The sequence below is a fragment of the Cornus florida genome, unplaced genomic scaffold (assembly GCF_030987335.1).
Source record: "Cornus florida cultivar Cherokee Brave unplaced genomic scaffold, ASM3098733v1 CherokeeBrave_3.0.0_Hap2_Chr03, whole genome shotgun sequence".
NCBI lineage: Eukaryota > Viridiplantae > Streptophyta > Magnoliopsida > Cornales > Cornaceae > Cornus > Cornus florida.
In genome coordinates, this window is record NW_026775573.1 from 64,310,062 (window position 1) to 64,337,221 (window position 27,160).

At 36.8% G+C, this 27,160-nt stretch overlaps 1 protein-coding gene across 1 annotated transcript; it reads left to right on the forward strand.

The window, feature by feature from the left end:
- The first annotated feature begins 1,013 nt into the window (after window positions 1-1,013).
- On the forward strand, window positions 1,014-15,873 carry LOC132300681 (cytochrome c biogenesis protein CCS1, chloroplastic). The gene is made up of 8 exons (XM_059797873.1): window positions 1,014-1,525; window positions 4,045-4,264; window positions 4,361-4,472; window positions 12,509-12,781; window positions 13,388-13,653; window positions 14,241-14,397; window positions 14,519-14,602; window positions 15,145-15,873. Exons 1-8 carry the CDS (start codon window positions 1,105-1,107, stop codon window positions 15,298-15,300), a joined length of 1,689 nt encoding a protein of 562 aa, XP_059653856.1. The 5' UTR covers window positions 1,014-1,104; the 3' UTR covers window positions 15,301-15,873.
- Window positions 15,874-27,160: the final 11,287 nt, after the last annotated feature.

Below are 27,160 nucleotides of genomic sequence, written 5' to 3' on the forward strand. Positions count from 1 at the left end.
GCTACTAGGTGTTACTTCGCTGCTTAGCCCAGACTGGATTCACTATTTTAGTTATTTAATTATTTTCCATTATGTTTTTAGGGTAATAACAAAATTGATAACCCCTCATTTGTTAAAAAATAAAATTAATTTCATTCTACCACAATTTCTCAAAATAACAAAATTTTGGTAAAAAAAAAAAAAAAACCACATATTAGTAAAGAATACAAGAACAAAATTTTGAGGAAAAATGACGAGATTAGACTTACGGGAAAGGTCCTCTTGAATAAAAGCAAGCACGTGTGGTGATTGTATTGATGAGATTGCAAACACCAAACACTCAGACCAGAACAACCAAATCAGCCGAACACTGGTTAGTCTTGACGAGATTGCGAAATCAGCAAATCGGAGCATCAATCGAACACTGGTTGGTCTTGAAGAGATCGCGAAATCAGTAAATCGGAGCAGAACAACCAAATTAGCCGAACACCGGTTGGTCCAGAACTAGGGTTTCGAAAAGATCATGGTGACAAACTTAGGGTTTCAGAGAGGTAGAAATGGTGATATGAAGAGAATAAATGAAAGATTAGAAGAGAGAGAGAGAGAGAGAGAGAGAGGGGCAGACGGTACGTGGTACAGTGGTTCTCGATGTTAGAAGATTAAGGCAATTCACGAGTTGTTAATCTGGTGCCAAGTGGTGCTAATTTGTGGTGCTAAACATTCAGGGGCAATTATGTCATTTTGATAGATTTGATATTTTGTAATAAATCTGAATTTAATATTAAGGAATAATTTTATCTTTTTCAAATGATTTAAGGACTTATTTGGATGTAATTTCTTTAAAGTAGTGTCAATGTTTTAAAAATAGATAATTTTAATATGAGTGTCCTATTGGTAATTTTTAAGGATGTTGCTGTGCTTTATCCAATTTTTTTTTTAATTAGCATATTGGTGATGATCCCATGGTTTGTGGGTTCCCAATGCTAAAGTACTACGTGGCTAAGTGATGTTATGAAATATCTCTGCGCTTTTCTAGATAAAACTAACCAGCACTGCCGTTAACCTTTGGCCTCGAGTCTAGAGAGAAGAGAGAGAGAGAGAGTGTGTTGCCACAAATCTCCATTAATGGAGACACTGAGTCTGAACTTAACAATCAGAACTCTAAAACCATCCCAACTCCAAACCCAATTCCTGAATTCTTCTCTGTTCCCATACAAATTCCAAATTTACAGTCTCTGCTACTCCAAGTCTAGAATTCCATCAAAATTATTCACTGTTACTTGTAAGCTGAAAACCTCTCAAAAGAAAAGCAGCAACAATAACAATAGTACTAAAATTGTAGCCTCTGAGGAAGCACCGTTGCTTTCTGAGGACGCTGAAAATGGGTTGGCGCCAAAGTCCGAGAGGAATCCATCCGGCGGCAGTAGTAGTATCAGTATGGGGGGTTTGTTGTTGAAGAGGTTGCCCAGAAAGGTTTTGTCTATTCTGTCTAATTTGCCTTTGGCTATTGCGGAAATGTTCACCATTGCTGCTTTAATGGCCGTGGGTATGCTTCTTCCTCTTTAAAACCTCCTCCTGCTGCCTCTCTTTCCCTATATTTATCTCTCTACATATATATATATATATATATATATATTTCTATGACTATTTTGTTTCGATTGGAGTGTTTTTAGTTGATATATAAAGAAGCCCAAATGCCGTGTAATCAGTTTCTAGTTAATCTACTCTTTCCCAAATCAATGTGTAATTAGAGCAAACAACAGGTTTGGTGATTGTCTTTAACCCCTTTTTGAATTGAATCTTTATAAAATAATTTTTAGAAAATTGACAACTACAATTTTTAAATTTTCAGTTGAGTTAAGTTTTGGTCTATTACTCTATTTAAATATTATTATTATTATTATTATTAGAGTACTGCTGTAAGAGAAAAACTATCTCAATCCAGTGGTTAAATCTGAGAGCTCATGAAATGAGGGAGCTCTCTTGATAGTCTTACTCTTATTATTATTCCTTCATGAATAGGATGCATATAAGGACTGGACTTGCGTATTCGTCATGGCATATGTATTCTTTTAATTGCAAAATGGGACCATGTAGTCCATTTCCATTGATGAGAAGATGTAATAATAGAGAACCTTGATGCCACGTTTGGCAGCATGGAATTCACGGCTTGGAATGCGAATTGTGGATCATCTTAGTGCAAATTTTGAACTAATTTTGCTTCATTTCTAATTCCAGTTTGTGAAAATTTCATGTTTTAACTAAAGGGAGAAAATGGGATTCAATCAACAAAGCCTGTATTATACCAATTGTTTGAGCATTGGAAAATGGAGAACTGCATTAGGTTTTGTGTGAAACAAGTGTATATTTCTCTACCAGTCTTCTTGCAGGAACCTGAGCGAATTGTTATTTGTTCATGGCTTTCAATGCTGAATGATTTTTGGCAAAAATTTAGTTTTGGATCAAATACGATATCATCTCAGGCAAGGATTTTGGTTCTCCCCTCTTTCTGAGTAGTTCACCCCCCCCAACCCTTTTTTTCTCTAAATCAGTGCCATGTGTGGTGTTTTATGACATTTAAATTTGGAATAGTCTCACCACCCCAATTTGGATCAAAAAAATTAAAGAAAGGGTAAAACTATGGTTTTATCACTTTACCTTGCATGAAGAAATATTGACCAAAATGGTGCCATCTGCTGTTATTTCTGTGTTGCTGGATGTTAAATCCATCCACATTATGGGATTACCAAGAATTTTTGCAGCGAAAGGTCTTAGTATCGAGGAACTGCTACTTTTTTCCACCCTGTTATAAATTTATAGAATTTTGTTTCTTTTCCTATCATTCTCCACTATCATGCAGCAAATGGAAAACCTAATTACTTTTGTCTTCATCAGGGTTGCTACACTACTTAGAGACTCCAGAGTAGATTCAATTTTTCCACGATACAAGAGTTTAATACACTAAAGTATTGTCAAGTCATTATTCATTTTCACAAATAATTGCAGAACCTTGAAGTTTGCATAAACAGTTGAAACCAATTTAATTGTTTTGAATGTGTTAGGAATATGAGTCATGTGTTGGCATTTTCTGCCTCAAAACTTTGGGTGTTGTTAGCTAGTGTCTTGAGTTACTCATTTACAACCATGGAAGACATCAAGTCCCAAGCCACCGAGACAGAGGTAGTCTGGTTAAGTTAACCTAGACACTGAGACGAAGGTAGACTGGTTAGGTTGACCTAGATTTGATCTTTGCTCGGCTCAAAATAATTTTCTAAACATGTTTTTCAAAGTTTAGTTTCTAAATTGAGGATGCCTGAAAACTTTTCAAAATTAAGTTTTACGGTAAAAAAAAAAAAAAAAAAAAAAAAAAAAAAAAAAAAAAAAGGATGTGCCGATCCATAAGTCTATTGATTGAGGGCTCTCTAGTTAGCTTTGATTGATAGGCGGTCGATCAAAGTGGATGGTGAGGGTCCGAGACCCCTCAAAGGGGCAAAGTGGGTGTGTGATTGGTGTGTGTGCTTCTTGCCATTTAAAAAAGAAAAAAAAGAAAAAAAAAAAGAAAACAGATCAAGAGCAGATAGATTGAACAACTCGTGGAGAAACAGAGTTCGTGAAGTTAGGCAGTCTGTCGATAGATTAGCAACTGAAAAAACTGGTATTAGTCTTGTGTAAATTTGAGTCAGGAGGGACTAAGGAATTCGTGATATTTGAGTCTGGAACTTAGTTTGTAACCTCTTTCTCTAATGGCGGATTGTTCATGGCTGGATCAGGTATAGTACATTTTTTCTGTTTAGGGTTTTCCACGTAAAATTCTTGGTAATTCTTCTTTCTCTCTCTATTTACTTTTATGTTATGACACTGTTTGACTGCTTGATATTTGGTAAATTGAATTAGATCAATAGTAGGAATACTAGGAGCCTTGGCTAATGGTTATGCACTTCTCAGAACTAACCATTAGTTCTGTCTCAGACTCATTTTATATACATTTGTAGTCTTAATCTTTCAACCTTGTGCCCAGATGCATTATCATTTGAGACTAGCCTTGTACGTATAATGGCCATGCAGGAACTCTCATTGATCAAGGCGAAACTCCGGATTTCTATTTTCAAAAATTCCCTGAAGATAATCCTGTCCTGGGATTCTTTACATGGAGATGGGTTCTAACCCTTGGCTTTGACCACATGTTCTCATCTCCCATATTCCTTGGATTGTTGACTCTTTTGGCAGCATCCCTCATGGCTTGCACATACACGACGCAGATTCCTCTGGTTAAGGTAGCAAGAAGGTCGGTCTTTTTTTTTCCCTTCTGCCAACTCATGTCGTTTCAAGTGGGAGTAAGCAGGAGAAGCTTGTAGTTGACATAAATAATCTGTTTCTGCAGATGGTCTTTCTTACACTCGGCCGAGGCCATTCGTAAGCAGGAATTTTCTGACACTCTGCTCAGCGCATCAATTCAAGATTTGGGTGTCATTTTGATGGGATCTGGGTACGAGGTATGATGTTTGACTTTTTCTGCCTTCTCTTTTTTCCTTTTATCAGTGCTGATAAGGCTTTTGGTGGGTTGATAGTAGTTGATGTTTTTCATATGTTTGTATCTATGGTACATGAGATATTTTTTATTTAAATGGGTAGGCTTTCATTTACTAGTGCTTCATAATTTTAAGCCTTTTAAATTGTATTCACCTGTTCAATTAAAATACAGAATCTTTTAAAGATGTGTCAAGAGTGTCATGGCTGGTCTACAATTTATTTCAAAATGCACGAAGGAATATGTAAAAATTTAGTTAGTACACACAATATGACAATATGAAGAGAACAAAGAGATTTCTGGAGAAAACTTCTATCCCTTTCCCTTCGGGTGACTTTCTTTATATAATAATATTTACTGTACAAGGAATGCTTACCACAATCATATCCCAAGATTTGGTATCCACAAATAATATTCCTAACTAAAAGCAATCCGTAAATCATCTAAATTGGAATTAAATCCCTAATTATAAGTTATCTTACAACTCATCAAATCATCTAATTTTGGTGTGTAGATCACCTCCTCTGATACCCCCCTCAAATTGATGTTGGTGAATCCACAAGCATCAATTTGTCAACTAAGAACTGGTGACGAGTCTTAGTTAAGGCTTTAGTGAAAATATCTGCAGTTTGGAAATTTGTTGACACATGAGGCAAAGTAATGAGATGATTAACATAGGCTTCCCGAATGTAGTGACAATTGACCTCTATGTGTTTAGTCCGTTCATGAAATACTGGATTTTCTGTAATCCGGATGGCACTTGTGTTATCAGCATGTAGAGAAGTAGGATTTAATTCAGGGAAACCTAATTCAGATAGAAGATGACGAAGCCAAACGATTTCAGAACAGGCAGAAGACATGGCTCGATATTCTACCTCAGTAGAAGATTTTGAAACTCGTTCTTGTTTCTTGCATTTCCATGACACAAGGGAGCCATTGAGATGCATGCACCACCCCGTTGTAGATCGACGAGAATCAGGACAACCTGCCCAGTCAGCATCAGTATAAGCTGTAAGTTGGAGAGATGAACCAACTTTATAAAATAACCCACGCTCTGGAGTGCCGAGTAAATAGCGAATGATCCGTTTGACAGCTGCAAGATGAAGATGTCGAGGTTGGTGCATAAACTGACTCATCAAATTAATTGCATAAGAAATATTTGGTCTTGTGATTGTCAAATAAACCAAGCTCCCAAATAGTTGCCTATATGTCGTAGGATCAGAGAGTAGTTGGCCTTCATCTTTTTTATACTTGACATTAATTTCAAGTGTAGTAGCTACTGGAGTCGAGTTCTCGAGTCCAGCCAAAGCAATAAGATCTTTGGCATATTTGTGCTGATTAATAAAAATTCCATTACCTGATTGATGCACTTCAAGGCCTAGGAAATACGTGAGGTTTCCAAGATCCTTCATGTGTAAAGAAGAGTGTAAAGAAGCCTGTAGTTGTTGAATGCCTATTGTATCTGTACCAGTGATGATGATGTCGTCCACATATACAAGGAGAATGGTGATACCAGTTTCACGACGACGAAGAAACATAGAAGGATCAGCGGTACTCTGATTAAAGCCAAATTGACAAATAGTGCTACCAAACTTTTCAAACCAGGCTCGTGGCGCTTGTTTCAGGCCATAAAGAGAGCGTCGTAGATGACACACATCTGATGCAGAATTGCTTGTGACACCAGGGGGAAGTCTCATATAGATTTCTTCGTTTAGATCACCATGTAAGAAGGTGTTTTTTACATCCATTTGAAAAAGAGGCCAAGATTGAGAAGCTGCAATAGCAAGCACTGTACGAACAGTTGTCATTTTTGCCACAGGAGCAAAAGTCTCTTCATAATTAATCCCATACTCTTGCCAATTCCCGAGAGCGACCAAACAAGCTTTATATCGATCGAAGGAGCCATCAGATCTAAGTTTAACAGAGAAAATCCATTTGCAACCAATTGGTTTGTGACCAAGAGGACAAGGAACAATATCCCAAGTATGATTCCTCTCTAAAGCTTCCAATTCTTCCTTCATAGCTTGTTTACAACATAAATGTTGTATGGCCTGTGAATATGAGTTGGGAATAGATTTTGATGACAGAGTAGTCATAAGAATTAGGTGATCAGGAGGTTTGATTTGGCGAGTGGATCTTCGAAGAGGAGGCGGTTGTGGACTTGGATCAGGAGATGGAGAGGAGTCACGGTTAGGACCTTCTTCTGCACCAATTGTTGTTTTACCTCGTCGCTTATAAACCAGCCCAGGTTTAAACCTTGTGAAAACAGAAGGATTATTACTACTAAAGTCATGAAGATAAGAAAAGGAGGACGGAGGAGAAGGGACATGAGTATTTTGAAAGAAATACTGTTTTTCAACAAAGACAACATTACGAGAGGCACGAATGCGATGGACAGAAGGATCATAACACAAAAAACCTTTTTGATGAGATGCATACCCAAGAAATGCACAACGAGCAGATTGTGCAGATAATTTGTTTCGATCTTGTGCAGGTAGATGGACATAACAAACACAACCAAAAACACGCAATTGGTTATAATTGAGATACTACTAAAGTCATGAAGATAAGAAAAGGAGGACGGAGGAGAAGGGACATGAGTATTTTGAAAGAAATACTGTTTTTCAACAAAGACAACATTACGAGAGGCACGAATGCGATGGACAGAAGGATCATAACACAAAAAACCTTTTTGATGAGATGCATACCCAAGAAATGCACAACGAGCAGATTGTGCAGATAATTTGTTTCGATCTTGTGCAGGTAGATGGACATAACAAACACAACCAAAAACACGCAATTGGTTATAATTGGGATTAGCTTGATGCAAGTGAAAATATGGAGATTGATGTTGAAGCTTTGGAGAAGGCAATCTATTGATAAGATGCGCAGTTGTGGAAAGTGCTTCCACCAAAAAATGAGAGGGTACTGATGCATCAAGAAGTAGGGTCCGAGTAACATCCAAAAGATGCCTATTTTTCCTCTCGGCTACTCCATTTTGTTGAGGAGTAGATGGACAAGTTCGCTGGGAAATGATTCCTTCATGTTGAAGATAATTTTGAAATTCATTTTTCATATATTCACCTCCAGAATTGGAACGAAGAATTTTGATGGATGTGGAAAATTGATTTTTTAGGTAAGCCAAAAAACACGCTTAAAGGCATCAAAAACTCCAGATTTAGAATGCAAAAAATAAATCCATGTGTGTCGACTATAATCGTCGATGAAGGAAACAAAATATTTGTGACGAGAATGAGAGGGAAATGGAGCATCCCCCCAAACATCAGTATGAATCAAATCGAAGCATTTTGTAGTAATGTCACCATGAATTGGAAAAAGGAAGAGTCTTACTTTTACCCAATTTACAACTACTACAATCAAATGAGACATCAGTGAAAGAAACAGGGTTTTTATTAGAAAAACAAACCAGATTTCAACAAGAACAACAATCTTTTGGCATTAGGATGCCCCAATCGTTTATGCCACATCTGATATGACGTACTAGAAGAAGGACGAAATAACGAAAATAAAGATTTATTTCTGGGATAACTAAACAAGCTTAGAGGAAACAGCCTTCCACATTTAGGTCCCTTCCCGATCACTTTCCCCGACTCCTGATCCTGCACAATACATCCAGATGTAGAAAATGAAACTTTACAGTTATTATCAACCAATTGACTGACAGATATAAGATTAGAGGTCAAACGTGGTGTATGATAAACATTATGTAATTGCAACGAATGAGGGATATCACCAACTGACTTAATGGGAAGATGTTCCCCATTAGCAGTATGAATTTTCACATTTCCCACATATGGTTTCACATTAGTGAGATGTGTTGAGGAAGAGGTCATGTGATTGGAAGCACCAGAATCAACATACCAAATAGATGAGGAGGAAGGTTTACCTGTGAGACCAAGAGCAGAAAATGCAGAATGAATCATTTGTTGCACTACCTCTGGAGTTATGGAACTAGAAGCAGTAAAAGCTTGAGAATGCTGCATGGTCGTAGCAGCAGAGGGAGAACCCACTGCGGTGGTAGCATTGAAAGCCTGGGATGATTGATTTTGAGGTCGCTTACGGCAATCAACAATCAAATGTCCAGACTTCTTACAGTAGTTGCAGAAATTTTTCTTACACTGATTGGCTATATGCCCATATTCCTTACAGCTATAACATTGTATTTTGGACAAATCCCTTCCTTTAGCCTGAGCTGCATAAGCTACATCCAGTGGATTAGTGCCAACACCCTTTTGTTCAATTGTAGCTTGAGTCAAACAACGTTGTTCTTCTCGGAGAAGTTCACCAAAGCACATATCCAATGATGGAGAAGGATCTCTAGCCATCAGATTTGAGCGAATAGATTCAAAATCACGTCTCAATTTCATAAGAAACTGATCTCTTTGAGTAATTTCATGCACTTTTTGAAGAGATGGTAGCCCCTCACTTGGGACACTAGCATAAATTAGTTGCTTGTATTCAGCCCAAAGATTCATGAAGCCAGAATAATAGTCTTGAATTGACATATTCCCTTGGGAATATTCAGATATGTCCAATTCAAGCTGAAAACGCCTCCCAGAATTTTCTTGATTATAAACCTTTTTTAGATAACCCCACATATCTTTAGCATTGGAATAAGGCCGCAAATTGAGTACAATATTATAATCTACTGAGCTTAAAATCCAACTAATTATCTTTGCATCATTAGACTCCCATTTAGCGATGCTATCATTTTTCAGTCCCAGCTTTTGGTTCTGGGATTGATCCATCTACATGTCCCCACAATTCTTTCCCTTTAACAAACATACGGAATTGAAACTCCCAAGAAAAATAATTCTTCCCATTCAATTTAATGGGCAAGATTTCTGACTTTTTTGACATTCTAAAAAAAAAAACTTCAAAAGAGACTCAAACGAAAGAGAAAAGATGAATGAGAACCTGAGATGATGCTAACAGCAATTCTTGACTGCAACTCTAACCAAGATTGTTGCTGCAACTCCTTAGAAACAAGACAGCATAGTTTTTAACAAAAAACTGTGATGTATCTTATAAAAAAAAACTGAGAACGTCTCTTGTATCAAGTTGGGCTCTGATACCATGACAATACGAAGAGAACAAAGAGATTTTTGGAGAAAACTTCTATCCCTTTCCCTTCGGGAGACTTTCTTTATAGAATAATATTTACTATACAAGGAATGCTTACCACAATCATATCCCAAGATTTGGTATCCACAAGTAATATTCCTAACTACAAGCAATCTGTAAATCATCTAAATTGGAATGAAATCCCTAATTATAAGTTATCTTACAACTCATCAAATCATCTAATTTTGGTATGTAGATCACCTCCTCTGATAATATACACAATAAGTTACACAGTTCGACTTGAAGCCTACCTCCACGTACAAAGTCACTGTAAAACTTTCATTGAAAGAAATAGTATCCTAGACAACAAGTTTTAAGTGAAAGCAGTGCACTGCTGAAGCGAAAAAGGGTCAGAGGGGGTTGAACATTTCCTAATCAAACCCTGATCACTTTCTTCTTGATTCCAATTTTAACAAATTTGTTAATCAATTTATAACTTAATTAATATCAATTTATAGGCTAATAATTATGCTAACCATCAAATAAAGCTAACTATGATACACCAAATTTCACAAAAAACCCCAACATGGGAAAACCAGAAGACCAAGTTTCGAACTAACTATCTACTATGCACAGAAAAAGTACAAGATCAATTTACCACAAGGCATTGATTTATCTCGGATGACAACATTCTCATCAGCCGGTGCTCCATATTTTGATATCAACACAATCACTCCACCGTGATCCACTTTCTTCAATAGTGACCATTAGCGAACCAGCCTACTCCATGTCAACCAACATACGTATACACAATAATAATTCTAGCTGGAAAGTGTTGGAGAATATTATTATGGGAACCCTTACTTAAATTACTCCTTCGCACAATATTGCTATGAGACTTGTTGCCATATTTGTATTTCATTTTTTGTGTAATTCCTTTATTATAAAATACTTGTAGAGCAAGTATTTCCTATTCTCTAGCTACAAGTCTTTCTCATTTCACCTATATAAAGAGGTGATCATTGTATACAAAAATCAAGAGGGTATAATAAAGATATGTAGCCCTTTGGGCTTTGTGTGCTGTGGAGGTAAGCTATGGTGGCTGAACCACGTATATCCTTGTGTTCTTCATTTTCTATTTCTCTCTTCAATTTTGACATAAATATATTATATTTAATTTTTTTCAAGTCTTCACTAAATTTCCATGGAGAACAACCACACAAAAGATGTATGGAGTTGCAAATCCCATGATGTTCTCTCAAATACCCATAAAGAATGCTCTCAATACCAACAGGCCAGTAGCCTAGCGGTACCGGACTCCTACTTCTCAAAAAGAGGTCAGGTGTTCGAGTCTCAGTGGAGACATGTGTGTGTGAGTATCAACTAAGAAAAAAAAAAGAATGCTATCAATCTCATTCTCAAGTATTCTCTTTTATTTTCATATTTTTTCATGAATTCTTCTTTGTTTTATGTGTTTAAAAGACCCTTAGAACCATTTAGACAGTCTTAGAATAATTAGAAATCTATTTGAAATTCTTTTTCTTGTTTGAATGAATTTCCTCGGAATTAGGCCAGCCGGCTTGTAGATGACATATATCTCACTCCAAGGCAAGTGCTCATCGGTACATGGTCCTTGAGCATCAGTCATCACTCAGTGTGATGCTTGTATTGGCACATGAGCTTTGGGCATCAGTACACAAATCTCTAGATGCTAATATATCGATGCTCAAATTAGGGAAAAGTAAAAATCAATGCTCAATCATTGAACGTAAATGGTCTGACTTTAGGGGCTTAATTGATGGGTCAAACAAATACAAAATTATGTGAATTATCTATCATTGATAAAATAATGAGTACAACTTATAAGATATAGATCTCATTGCTAGATTCTAAGTAGATAATTTTAAGTGGCTATAGAAAGGCAGAAGATCAATTTCAGATAGTAGTTTTTGTTTCGATGGCATACTCAAGATCTTTTATAAGGTGTTGGAGTCTGATTCAGAAAGATTTGTTCCTTTTTTTTTTTTCCACTTGAAAAAGTGTAGAACACATTCCATTATTGATCGAAGTCAACTTCCTTATTGAACTCAAATTAGTTCCATATTTCCTAACTAATTTTAAACCAGATTTAAGCATTTCAGATCTCACAAGATTAATTAGGAAATTTCTAAGGCACCTACATTATTAATTAATCAATGTTAACCTTTTGTTTTCTAGGTCACTTCCCTTTCCTCACTTTTGTGATTTTTGTTGACGGATTCGGTCTTCAATCCTCATTGACAACTTCAATGCCATTGGTATCTAAGTGGCATAACCCTATGGATTAACTTAACCAAATATATGATTCATAAACATTACAGATATTATGATTAAGGTGGTTACAATGTGGCTGCTTCAAGACACAAACCATAGCCATCCTTTGTTTTCAGTGATGAAAGCTAATCACATAAAATCCCCAAATTGGCCCTGTATTATACTTGATCTAATAACAGAATAAAGCATTATAATAAAACCTATATTCTAACCCTTTGGACCTATCAGCCTTTGGAAAGGCCTTTCCAACTCAAGGTTTAAGATATTATTTCAACAGAGAGTTAGTCGGCCCTCCTTTCTTGCTACACATTCATTTGTATGGTCTAGCTGTTAAGAGTGAGTGCATGGACACTTGGTAAAAAAAATATTGGTCTCATTCAAATTTTATTTTGTCATTCGGAGAATTCTTTTGCAAATGCCAAGTTAAGAAACAAAATGGAACAATAATGAGCCATCTCCTTTCCGTGTTGGATCTGTGACATCTATCTTGACATTTCTGCAGATAGAAAATTCTGCATTATAGTCATTCATCATCTTTCAGTTTATTGATTGCTTTTAAACTTTTTTCCTTTAGTTACAGTTTCTCGATTTGTGTTTCTATAGGTTTTCTTGAAAGGACCATCTTTATATGCCTTCAAGGGGCTAGCTGGTCGATTTGCTCCAATTGGAGTGCATTTAGCAATGTTGCTGATAATGGTAGGTGGAACTCTTAGTGCTACTGGGAGTTTCAGAGGTTCAGTCACAGTTCCGCAGGGTCTAAACTTCGTTGTTGGAGATGTGTTGGGACCAAGTGGGTTTCTCTCTACTCCTACAGAAGCTTTCAATACTGAGATTCATGTCAACAGATTCTACATGGACTACTATGACAGTGGAGAGGTAAGTAGGCGTTAATAGGAGCACCTTACACTGAGAGGCATTCTGTCTCTCTCTCTCTCTCTCTCTCTCACACACACACACACACACACACACACACTCAATGCATTAAAGAATTCCCTGAATTTTTTTTCCCTTAAGCTCCAAATTTTATAATGTGAAACTGTGGATCTCAAAATTCTTTAATTTGATTGACTGTAATTAAGACCTTCTTCACCTGTGGAAAAAGAAAAACTGAGAGGTTCTTGCATCCTAGCATGAGAGACATTATTAGCCTTCTTAATTATTTGATACTCTTTCTATATGCTCCGTGTTGGTGACATGCCCCTATCATTTTGTTTGCTCACAACATCAACAACCAAGTATTTTTTCCAAACTACTTGGGGTCGGCTACATGAATCCTATGTTTCCATTCCGCTCTATTTAATGCCATTGCTTAGTTTTGTTTGCTCACAAGCTGCTAAATATTTGAATTTTTTTTTTTTTTCACTTATGTTATAAGTTAAACGGTTTCACACCGATTGCATGCTCTTTGACCTCAATGGAAAGGAGGTAATGAGAAAGAAAATAAGCTGATTTTTTATTTTATTTTCCTCACTATTCTTATAGGTTCGGCAGTTTCGCACTGATCTTTCTCTCCTTGACATCAATGGGAAAGAGGTGATGAGAAAGACAATAAGCGTGAATGATCCATTAAGGTATGGTGGGTTTACCATATACCAGACAGATTGGAGTTTTTCAGCTCTACAAATACTTAAGGATGATGAAGGGCCTTTCAATTTGGCAATGGCACCTCTACAAATCAATGGAGACAAGAAACTCTATGGGACTTTTCTACCAGTTGGAGACACTGATTCTCCGAATGTGAAGGGAATGTATGTATCTTTTATTACTATATCATATCTATATATCTATATAATTTTCTCAACTGGTTGTGGAGGTTTAGTCACTTATTTTTTTATTTTCCCTTTAGAATTGATGAAGGTAGAGTTAGGAAATTCTGGTCTCCTGGGACTTGGGAGCCTGTAAAACTATTCTTAAATATACATCCTCTGCCACACTCTTTCTACCAATGCAATTTGTATTTTCAGCTTTTTTTTTTTTTTTTTTTTTTTACTATAAGAGTTGTTAAGATTGTATAAATATTTATATTTATATAACTGAGCATCATAATGGACATGAAAAAAATATTTAGGTGGAAAATTTTCTGGTGTATGCTCTGCTCTTTTGGTTTGACTTTTAGCATTTTGACGAGTTTTAGCATACATATTCAGCTTTTCATAGGAAGTATTTTTTGTTGAAATTGTGTCTCAAGCTGAAATCAGGTCATGTTGGGTAAAAAAGAAAATTCATGAAAATTTTGTGAGGGGCTTGTTAGAGGCCAATACTTTTCTGACAGTCTGCCATTTTAGTCAATTTCCCCTAATTCTCTATTTTCATCCTTCTCTTATTAAAAATTTAGATCAATGCTTGCTCGTGATCTGCAATCGATAGTCCTTTATGATCCGGAAGGGAAATTCGCTGGAGTCCGCCGGCCTAACTCTAAGCTCCCTATCGAAATTGATGGCACAAAAATTGTTATTGTAGATGCAATTGGTAGTAGTGGCCTTAACTTGAAGGTGATGTTCAAGGTTTTCAATTGAAAACAAAATTCAATTCTTTTTAAGTAAATGTCATTCTTCCCTTCTGTTTCTTGACTTTATCATTTCTGATGGAACTAAGTTTGTTTGTTGCTCTCAGACTGACCCGGGGGTGCCAGTTGTTTATGCTGGCTTTGGTGCTCTGATGCTTACGACTTCCATTAGTTTTCTATCACATGCACAGGTAAAATTTCTGCATTTAGGGTAGGATTTTGCTGTTGTATGTGTTTGAATTTGAAGCTACAGATACTCTTGATCTGGGTTAAGACTATGTTATATTTAGTTCAGACCGCATTGGCCTTTGTTATTTCTCACAACGATGGCGCTTTAATGATAGTTCCTAATTTTCACTTGAGCTACATATTAGTTAATGTTTGATTTGAAAGAAAAGGAATGTTCTTTATTGATGAATATAATGAACTTCGCTCTTATAATTAGTGGTAGTAAAGGTGATCTTTTTCTCCCGTAAATTATAATCATGACTAGGAAAAAAAACGGTGCCAAGGTGTCCTACTGTTAATTCTGTTCTAACTGCCATTTCTCAAATGATGTATTTGATATATCATTTCCATGTATTTATCTATAATTAAGTGTAATAGGAGACATGACTTGTAATAGGGAAAATAAAACAATAAAATTCATGTAGCCTACTTCATTCATATGGAATAAATGCAAAGATGATGACGATGATTTCCATGTGTTTATGTATTTTCTGTCTTCTGAAAGGTATGGGCCTTGCAAGATGGAACAGCAGTTGTTGTTGGCGGAAAGACGAACAGAGCCAAGTTTGAATTTCCAGACGAGATGAATCGCTTGTTAGATCGAGTCCCAGAGATAGTTGAATCATTTCCAACTGAGCAATCCAGTGGCATTAGTGATTAGTTTAGAGGCATCAAAATGAAAATGAAAATGAAATGAGAGAGCACTCCAGGTGGTATCCAGTTCACAAGGTAAAGCAGGAGATCATTTTTTAACTCGACTCTACAGTTCGGAGGCATCCAAACGCAACAAGAAAGAGCAGTCCGAGTGATATAATTAGCTACTGGTTCGAATTTTCGACGAAGAATTCAAGATCTTATTGATTCGATTTCGTCGTCTAGATTAACAAATAAGTGGTTCACTCCAACACAAGTTGATATGCGCAGCGAAATTTCAGAAGTTTGTTAGGGCAGTCAAATTTGTTTGTTCTAAATGTATAGTCAGTGGTATGTATCATCATCATTTGTATCATAGTGAATGAGTATGACTGTATATTGACACAACTGAGGGCTCAGCCCAAATGGTTTCTCCTCCATCCTCTGTTTGTATCATTAGTACTTTTTTTCATGTTAGAAATTTGTATTGAAACTAAAAGAGAAGATTCGAACAATGACGGAAGATTATTATCACATGAATACAATATCACTTGAATACAATATCAAAATCACATTTCGTGAGATATCATTTTGGGCATTACTCAGTGGCCTAATAGGGTGCCGAGCACTCCGAGCGGGTATTTCTTTTATGGTTTCTTCTCTCTATCAAATGAGGTTACTTTCAGTTGCTAAGAAGGCTCTCTTGTTAATGTCTGAAGCAATGAAATACAAATTCTTTTGAGTTTGATTTTTTTGAGAGTAATGCTATAAGGAGAGGAGAGTCATGTGAGCTCTCCTTCTCAAGCAATGATCGAAAGGTTTATTAAATAACTCATTTGACTTTTCTACATTTCAAAAGAGTGAAAAGTTAATTGGTTTATTAAATAACTTATTTAACTTTTCATACATCTCCAAAGAGTGAAAGTCAATTGGTGCAAGACCCTGCTATACTTAAAGAAATTGCTCAATTTTCGACACAACATGGAGCCTTTTTGCAGCGTTCAGAAGAGTTCAAATCAATTATTGCTCAATTTCCATCGGATTCGACACAATGCAAGTCCTTTTTCCAGCATTTGGAAGAGTTCGAATCAATTGTTGAAGTGTAGCTGGTGATACTTCCTCATCTTTCAAGGTTCAAGTTATGATAGTGGGGGTATGTGATTTTCTTACCAAGGTTTATAAAAATATATAAAAAAATAATAATTCAAAAAAAAAAATGAAAGTTTGATGGAAGGGATAAATTTTTAGATGGTCCTAACGTTTGTCATTCGTTCCAATAAATTACCATTGGACACGCAAGTTACAAAAAAAAAAAAAAAAAAAAAAAAAAAAACAGGCTAAGTAAAGCAAATACGTTTCAGACACAAGTCACACAATAGCTTACTTGTCCAATTGTCTACATTTTCGACACAAGTACTTATATTTCCAATGGTGATTGATTTGTGACCATAGCTTATGTGTCCACGGTGATTCTCCTGAATCAACCAGAGAGATCACAGGAGACACATGATTATATATATATATATATAAATTTAAGTTATTTTCTGTATGATTCAATATGTAATTTATTTTGAAGGAATGAACAATTTTATTATATAAAAATTAAAAAGTAAACTATTATCAACTAAAATGGGTGTGTGAGTTCCTTGTTAAAAAAAAAAAAAAAAAAAAAAAAAAAAACCAATTAACATTTATGCTATCATTACCACACTCCTCTCTCTCTCTCTCAAGAAAGTCTGCAGGTTTGCTCATTATCCATGACATTAATTAAAATAATTAACTGTTCATCGTATAAAAATTGAACACTAAACAAACAAATAACATTATATATATATAATTGGGTGAAGACTCCTCTTTATTGTCTATCAATTAAGAATATCTGCATTAGCAATGCATATTGTTCATGATATGTATTAAAAGAAAGAACACATTTTCGTTATATTAACATTAAACATGCCAATTAAAAACTAAAAATATTCATAAGCTGCATGCATACAGAAATTAAACAAAAAAAAATTAAAACCAACATTAAACACTAAACTAATACCAAGCATTTACATTATATGAAACATTAAACACTAAACTAATTCCAATAATAATTTACTAGATCAAAACTAAAGAAAATTATAACCAGCAATCAAGAACACCTTATATTATTATTTTTATGTCTGCGAGTAACCTTAGCATGATGACCAATCCGAGATCTAACTGATTTTTTCAATTCAAGTTCAAGAGGTTTTATTCCTTGCTTTGACACTCAAATGGCAAGTTCTCTGTTAAAAGTGCATATAAGGTGGTTGTTGATGTGTTACATCCGCAGCCTAAGGTGGACCAACATTCTTCTTCCACACCAAGCAACAGGAATTTAAAAGTTGTTAAATCCTTCAAGAAGGTTCACTTTTTTTATGGCAGAGTTGCCATGAAAGACTCCCGGTTCTTCAAGTCCTCAAGAAGAAAGGTCTTGCATGTGCTTGATACAATTTGTTTCCAATGTGAAGAGAAACAAATGAGTCTGTGGATCATGTTCTTTTCTCTTGTCCAAGTATGGCGTGCTTCTCCCCTTAATCTCAGTTCACAAAGTTGGATCTCTTGAAATCCCTTGGCAAAAACGATGGTTGGATCTCTTGGATCTATGGTCTAAGTCTAAGTCGTCACAAGACTGCTTCAACCAGGGATCCTATATCTGTTGGAATCTTTAGAGAAGCAGGAACAACAAATGGTCAGAAATGATCATCTTTTGTGGATATCTTGAATTCATCCCTAGCCAGTTTTGCGAAGCTCAAGGAAGTATGTTCCCAGGAACACAGAATGCTTTTGAATTCTGATTTTTCCCGTGTTAGATGGATACCTCCATCGGATGGCTATCTCAAGCTGAAATTTGATGCATCTTTCCATCCTTCTTCTTGTGACAATGTGTTGGGTTTCGTGGCTCGAATTCGATGTGTAAGTAGTGTTCGGGAAGAAATGAACATATTCAAGTCATTGGGAATCAGTTCAACTTTTTCTTGAACTAGTTGGACATGATTGTAACTCCAATTGAACCAGTTCAAGAAAAGTTGAACTAGTTGGACGTGAAAGCCAAATTATTACTATTTAGAGTTGAATACTGATATAGTAACTCCTTTTAGGTAAGTTGGGGAATACTTATCCAATAAGGAACTGGGTTTAAAGACTCTATAAATAGAGATGGGTGTGAGAGGCTTAAAGAGAGAAAAGATAAAAGATGTAAGGGCTAGTTTCATAGGTGATAATGGAATGAAATAAAGTGGAATGGAATGCTTTAATTCCATTCTTTTGTTTAGAAAGTAATTTTAAAGATGGAATGCCCATTCCCCACCATTCTTGGAGAATTGTCATTCCATCAAAACCATTACACTTTCCAACGAGATGAATGGGCATTCCATTCCCACTTAAAAAATACGGAATAAAAATAATATTAAAAATCGCTTTGCTTAAAGGCCATTGAAAATGATCAATGTTAAACAATATCGAAGACCAAATCAACCATTGAAGGCGATCAACAACCAATCCGAAATCAGCCCAAAATTAGCCATTCAAGTCGACGACCAATCTAATATCAGCCGGCGATTTGCATCCATTGAAGTCGATCGACAACCAATCAATCGGTTATTTGCATCCATTAACGGCGATCGGCGACGAAGCACTAATATATATCGATGAGAGAGATGCATGTCATTGAGATTGTATTATTGACTGAGAAACAAGAGTAAATTTCCATTTCAATGAGAAGGATCCAATAAAAGGCAACTTTTCTTGATATTCTCTTGTCAATTTCCAAATTTATGCGGTGTTTAGAAGATTGAAAAGAGAGAAGAAAAGAGAGAAAATATTTGTTTATGTATATACGTATGTATATATATATATATATGTGTATGTATAGTATGTATTTGGCAGAATAGTTTTCCTTTTTAACCCATCCATAACCAAACAAGAGAATGTGAATGAGCATTCCATTCTTATTCCATTCCTATTCCATTCTCAGGTTCATTCCATTCCTACTTCATTTCATTCATCCGTACCAAACTAGCCCTAAGGAGTTTAAGGATGAGTGTTGTGAAGAGAGTGGAGAGTATATGCAATTCCTGAGTGTATAGATGTAGCCTAAAAATATATGATGAGTGACTGAGTGGGGTTTTGACATTTGGTTATATTATAACTGTTGGGAAACGTGCAAGTTTTAAAAACTTTCTGAGGGATTTTCATACATAGATCTTGATTCATTACATAGAGACAAGTTTTATGCAAAAATAAAATATGATGTATCATTCAATTAATAGGTTGAATATTTACATCAAGGTTTGAGTAAACCTTAGATCTCTCCTCTAAAGTGAATGTTCTCACTGATTGTAGATCCCTTTGCTATATGCCTTCTCTTTGGATCTCCAATTTCCTGGTAATGGTTTTGCCTTTAGGAATCACTCATAAGCTTCTATGAATGACCTTGGAAAACTAGGCTTGTGGGAACTTCCATTAGATGAGAACACTAATCCTAAAATTCTAGAGAGAGAAAATATAATCCTTTTTCTTTTCTTCCAAAGTCTACCTTAAAATATACATGATGTAATATTTCTGAATTTTGTCATTTTCCATTTTTTTGGAATTTTTCGTTCATGCAAGGGCACTTTCGTCTTTTTTTGTTTTGCATATTGGACACCGTAGAGTATGCTGGATGGGTCCGAGAGTTAGTTGGGGCATTTCAGTGAGTTCAAGACTCTTTGAAATGCAATGGTTGTCATTTTGACATTTTTCAGTTTTTCGGCCCAAACGGTTCCGTGTGGAACCCGCTATAGGAATTGTTGTATACGGGGATTTTAGTTGGGTTCATTTGCATCCTATGCATTTTATTTAGTATGTTATATGAAGTTATGAATTATTAAATGAGCATATATATGAAATTGTGGTTGGAAATAAAGTTAAAAAGAAAAGGAAAATATACATAGAAATGTTTTGGTGGGACTCACCAACTTTTTCTTTCTTTTAAGGGTCAAAAGGCCACCAAATGTCCTCACAATTCTCTCTCTCTCGGCTGGCTCTATATCTCTCTCTCAATTTTTCTTTTTCTTTTTCTTTTTCAATTTCAAACCTTGATTTCTCTCAAACCGTTGAGAGATTTTTGATGCCGTTTGCGGCAAATTGAAAAGCACGACGAGTTCTACGTTTTGATCGGAGTTAATCTCCATTTGGCCACCATTTTGGGGATATCAAAATTCTAGGGTTTGAGGTGAATTTGGGGCTTTTCTTCAATTTAGATGTAGGTGATGAGCGCTGAATATTGCATATTCGAGCCCCTAAATATGCATATGTTAAGACCTAAAGTGATATATCTATCCTGTTTTATATTGGCTTATGTTTATTTCGTGTTTTTAGGTACTTTCCTAAAGAAGCAGTTAAAACCGCGCTTTTATGATGAAAAGAATGATAATGAAGTTTACCGCATCATTACCGGTCATTCAAAGCAAGCTGAGAGCTTAAATAGTGAAGTTTGGAAGAAGTCAGAATCCAAAGCTCGAGCCTTGCACCTTCAGGCTCGAGCCTGAACAAAGGATACTCGAGCATGACCATAAGGTCTTCGAGCCTTGACCTTTAAGCTCGAGCACAAGGTGTCGAAATTTGAAGGAATTGATTTCCAAGCTCCCAGACCTCGTGCCTCAACTTAAGGATTGAACACCATCATTTAAGGCTCGAGCCTTGAGTACCAAATGCTTGAGCATGGTACCTAGTGCTCGAGCCCATGAAGCTTAGATCGAGCAATGTTAAAAGATTTAAATCCCAAAAATATTCTAATTATTGAAAAAAAAGACGCTTCGGAAAAAAGTTGAAGAAATTTGGCTAAGTATCGAACTAAAGCTCAAGCCCAACACCCTGGGATCGAGCACCATGAAGAGAAGATCGAACACCATCAATAAAAAGACATTTCGGACAATTTTTGCTCCCAGAGCTCGAGCCTGAACTTTAAGGCTCGAGGACAAATCAAAAGGATCGAGCACCAACACTTCAAGCTCGAGCATGGTTGAAAACTCTAAACCCACTTTAGTATTTTGGCCATAACTGTTGACTCGGAACTTCAAATTGAGCAAACTTAGAAGTTCTAGAAAGAAGACTCGAAGCCTGATGTTTTTGTCTCTAATAGCCATCTCTAGATTCACACTCTAAATGGGTCAAAATCGTATTGCAAAGTCGAACAAAGTTGCTGGCAGGTGATGCTCGAGCCTGAACCTCAATGCTCGAGCCTGGGACTCTAAAGCTCGAGCCTGGACATCCTGGAAGTCGTAAATACATGCGGGAATTACCAAAAATCATATTTCTTTAGTTCCTTATGGGCCCAATTGTTACCAACAGCTGTAAAACCAATCCAAAGGGGATTGGGACTTGTTCTCCACTATAAAAGAAGAGGAGAATGCCACAGAAAATCATTCATTCTCTCATATCTCTCTCTCACGGCGGCTTTTAGGGTTTTGAAGAAGAAGATCCAAAAGGAGTTTTGGCGGTCTATGGTGATGAAGACCACAACAACACAAATGATATCTTGCGTCGTCATGAGTAGCTAATTCCTATCTTAGGGCATTGATGTAGCCTGAATCTAAATACTATGGTTTGATTGTTCTATTCTTTGGGAATTTAATATATTATGTATTTTGATTGCATGATTATGGGCAATTCCTTTATTCAATTGGTTTTTAATGATTACATAGTTTTTGAATGATTAATACCTTGTCTTAGATTTAATTATTCTTAAATTATATTCAACCCATTCTTATGGACGATATCTGGCGGAGCCTATCGAACATAAGAATCAAGATCATGCAATGGTGTTCAAACGTTTTTTATGAATGAACTCTTTCATAGTCTATGCTTAGGGAAGACAAGTTATACTGCAACATTAGTTAGAAGTAGGTAGGCGGATAATTCGTGCCAACTTTTGATAGGTTATTGTTAGCTAAGTTCAATGAAACATCTTTCTTTAAAACCGAATTAAATGAATGTTATTGAGTTTAATTCATATGGTATATAAATTGTTGAAATCCCAAGGTTGAATAATTGATCATAGTAGGAGGATCGTGGTGAAGTTAATCCCTAAGTATCTCTACCCTGGTCTTTTCTTTTACTTTATTTATTTTCTGTTTATATTTTTGAATCACAACACACAACAAATCTTCCTTTTAAATTAAAATAGTATCAATTAATAAACCACCACAGTCCTTGAGGTTTGACACCCTCAAAATAGCCCTATCCTACAAGGATTCGTTTTATTGCGAGTGGTTAATTTATTATTGACACAGATCAGTAGGGGGTCTCTAATACATGATTTCTTATGCTTTTGTGAGTTAAATTTCTACAAATTGTTGATTTACATGCTCAATTAGCTTGAATTCTTACTAGATGCTTATGTGTTGTATGTAGGAAATATGTGGCAAAATGCTAGTTGATGAATTGTGTATAATATGCTTATGTAAAATGGAATTTACGCTTTGTATGCTTAGTATTCTAGAATAATGTTGAAGGGAAGCATGAATTACTTATTTTAGAGATTTAATTTGCAAAGCATGTGTGAAATTCTATAGTTGAAATTATAATTAGAAGCATGAAGCATTCATGCAGCCATTGGGAAAGGAAAAAGGGAAAAATGTTTTGAAAGCAAATGAAATGATTTTTGGGAAAAAGTGTTTTGAAAAGTGTTGTGAAAACCAGATGCCTAGTGGTTCGTGGGGTTAATGTAATCTAGAGGGAGGTTGAGCTACCTAGGCCCAAACGACGCCATGAAGGTGCCATGTGGTCAGGGATTGTTAGCCGAACCTCTCCTCGTGATGCCATAGAGGTGCTATGGGTCGGGTTGCATCAACAGTTTGGAATGGTTAAGCAGATTTGTTTTGGGAAATTGGGGAGAGACATGATATGACATTGCATTCTATAGAGCGATATGATTCATTCATGACTCAAATTATTTCCAGTGTTATTATTGTGGTATTTCTTCCGGAATTAACATAATTCCACCCCCTTCATTTTCTATTTATTGTATGGATTCACGGGGATATAAGAAGTGTCTTAGACAATTCCTACTGAGCATTCTACTCACCCCTTATAGTTAACATTTTCAGGGCTCGGAAAGAAGATAGTAGACGTAGACCCATTACAAGCTTAAAGAGGACTAAAAATTTGTTTTTACCACCTTTTGTGTATTTACTACTCTTTTTGTAAAGTCTCAAACCATAATAAAGAGTATTTATTTTGCAAACCATAGACATGTATTATGACTACGACACTTGATTGTAATTGATGTAAATTTGAGACCATGTAAATATTTCATGATGAATGGGGCAAGCTATGTATGTTTGAAAATCTTGAATTTGTTGTTTATTCTTTTGCCGTGAATTTGGACTTGTTGCAAATCAGGTTTCCGCATAGGATGGCTTGTAAAGGGACTTAGCATTTTGATGTTTGAGGCTGCGCATAGCAGTATCCCAGGGCCTGTCGGCTAGCTGACAAGGATCATCAGCCGGCTGACAGTTCATTTTGGTTGTGAAGAACCTTGTTTTGGTCGATTGATCCCCCTCATCAGCCGACCGACACCCCCACTGTAGCAGTCCTGAGAGCATGCAAGTTTTGGAGTCATTTTAGGCGGCCGACCCTGTAGGTTAGCCGACCGAACCTGCCCAGTTAGCCGGCTGGTGAAGGGCTATCAGTTGGCTGATCACCCCCCTTTAACCTGCATTGTTGGATTTTTATTAAAAGGTTGTATTCTAAGGCATTTTGAAAATTGGATTGACCCTTATGACGATGTTGGCCACAGGAAATGGACGGTATGACCTAGTTGACCTCATGGTTAGGGCAAGGACCCGGTTACCGGTTCAGATCCACAAGTTCGGGTCGTTACAAATTTGGTATCAGAGCAATGGTTCGAATACCATTAGGACGATGAGTAGAGGCCTACCTAGGATTCATGAGGAAGTTGAATTGTATGATTATGTGCTACGTGTTAAAGTGTTTAAATGTTTGAGAAGCATACCTACTTGTTTAATTGCTTACTTGTTTATTTACTTACGTGATCACATGCTTATATGTTTACAGTTTTGAGGGCATGCCTAATCGCTAATTTCTTACGTGTTCAAATGCTAAAATTTGTGTTACATGGCCATGCATGTGAAATAATTATATGATCCGACTATGAAAACTAAAATGGGGATGTATTGGAAAACATGTTATACTTGATAAGACGACAAGCTGTAAGCACGGATTGTGCATGTGTGTAGTATATGGAATGATGATAAGGATGGAAGGGATGTTTAATTTTACATAATAATTTAATGGACTCATTGTTTAAAACTTATGTGATAGGACACGGTCGTGCCAAGGTTTATGTCCCTGTTATTATGTATATATGTAAATATATGTATGTCTTATATATATACCTATATTCTTATGTGTATATGTTGTCGAGCATGGGATGGTTGTGTGAGTTTTGACCTGAGTAGGCGAGGAGCTTGGTTGCTCTAGGGTTGTTGGGTGTCAGTTCTTATCGAACGAGTGGCTTAGACCTATAGCTAGTGGATTGAGCTATTTGGTGTGTGGTTACTTTGATTTTCTTGTTGCATTTGTGCGGTGCTTAGAGCACGACCTTAGAACGGGTTTATTTTTCATGGTATAGTGCCCTTGTCGTGTGTGAGTGTCATGTATTGGTGTATAGATTCTGGTGACCGTGGAGGTCAAATGTGTGAGTGAGGGTTTTGGTATGACTTAGGTCACAGTTCTGTATGGAAGTTCTTTTTGAACCGGTCGTGATAGGCGTGACGGGGGTTGTTTGAGTCACGAATGTAGTCTATGGATTGTAAATGTGTATTTAGAGCATGTTGGAACGGCTTAAGGAAGTGTGTTGGTTTTGACCATCATGGGAACTTGTTGGATTCTGTAGGTCTATGGTGATTTAGGACTGTTTGTCGGATGTAGATCATTTCATGGTCTTGTAGGAGTCTGTTTTAGAGACTGGTTTGTCGAGGGGTGATTCCCATTTTGGAAAGTTATAGGAGTGTGTTGCGGGTAATTGACACTCGGTGAGTCGATTACATAGCTTGGTCGATGAGCTAGTTTCTAGGTTAGTACGGCTGTCTAGAGAGTCTCGAGGTTGTGTATAGTGGTTAGTTTTAGCTGTGTAGTGCAGGGTTGCACGATAAGATAGGTAGTATGGGGTCATTAGAGTGCTTGGTTGTTTATGGATGAAGTGATAGCTGGTGAGTATTGTGTTATCAAATGAATTGTGTTCTAGAATTTGAAAGCTATGGATTCGAGTCATTAGTGCTTGTTGTTTAAGGATTCGAAAAGATAGACTTATGATTGGAGTGATTGGGACGAGGTTGATTTTGTAGGTTAGTTGGTAGCCCCATTTGATTTTTGTCGGGCTAAGAGTGTTCGAAGGAACAGTGAAGAAATGAGGTAGTGACGTTGAACCTCGAGTATGAGGTTTTCTTATTTAGGCAAGTAGATCGCCTTAGAAGGAGTGGATTAAGTTGTCAGTTAAGCGTTAATGATTGATGGCATCATTGATGGTATTGAGGTGACAGTTGGGTGTTGAGCATTCTGGGCTTTATGCTCATTTTTGTTTTGAGGAATTATTGGCATGGTATTGTCGTATTAACTTTTTTTTTAGTGGTATGTAGTGATCATTATGAGGAGTATCGAGAGAAATGGTTATTTTCTTGTTATGATGGTATTGCCTTAAGGATATTGGAAGAAGAATTGCTTGGTAGTGGCTTGATGGTCTCGTGGGATGATAGGATAGAACTGTGGCTGGAATGAGTGGCCGTAGAGGTGTTATAGTGTTGTAGTGTGATGCTTAGTGCTGATGAGCAGAGTGATTTAAGGTATGATCCAACTACGATTTCGAAATTACGAGTTGTTTGTTGTGTGTTGCTAGGTAAGTGATGGGAATATGCGCCAATTGAGGCAATTGTGGTCTGTTTAGTCTTTAGAACTAGAGAGAGAGGTGTTGCCAAGTAAGCATCTTTTTCTTTTGAAGAGTCAGTGGGTTGTTGTGACTGAGTTCACGGGTTATATGTCCATGGTGACTGAGGCAGTGCTGCCTGGGTAGGTAGTGATGGAATGGATAATAAAGTGTCGTTTTATGGTATAGAGGTTGCTGGTTGGGAGTGACTGATTTTAGGTAGAACGGGATGTGGTGTTCGAAGGGCTGTGATTGTTTTTTGTGTCATGAGCGTTGTTACTCTTGTCTGGTTGGTTTTGGTTGGCATGAGTATCGCGGTATAGCGTATGCGAGGTTCCGTGTTGGTTGTGTTTGACGGTTCGTTGGTGGCGAGGTCGCCTAGAATTGTGTTCATTGTCCTGTATGTGTTTCTAGTTGGTTCTCCTCCTTGTGTGTGAGGAGTTCATTTCATCTCAGGTGAGATCGGGTGTCCATGGTTGGACGATTGGTGAGTAGTATGTGACAAGGTGTCGAGAGTATTATGGTGCGAGTTGTCAGCCTCTGGTGAGTGTGGGGTTTATTTCCTTCCATTTGTTTTGGTCATGATAAGGGCGTCGTTTGTCGTGAGTCTTGTTCTCCATTTAGGAGTTACGTGCGTCCGTGGATGGATGGACCTATGTGTGGTCTGTTATGTTGTTAGGGTTCATCGGTAGAAGCTCTGGTTGAAGGGGGGTCGACTCACTCCCTCGAAGGGAGGTAGAGTCTTTGGTTTCTGTTGTGCTTGTTTTGAGTGTGGTTTTGCCCAGTGGTATGTGAGGCACGAGTTGTTGAATGGGGATTGTACAATTTCAGTGTCTAGTAGTAGTGGTGGTGGCAAGGAAATCGTCATGAATGAAAGATTGTGGATGATTAGGTGATGTGATGTGACTCACATATTCAGATGTTTTTATAGGTG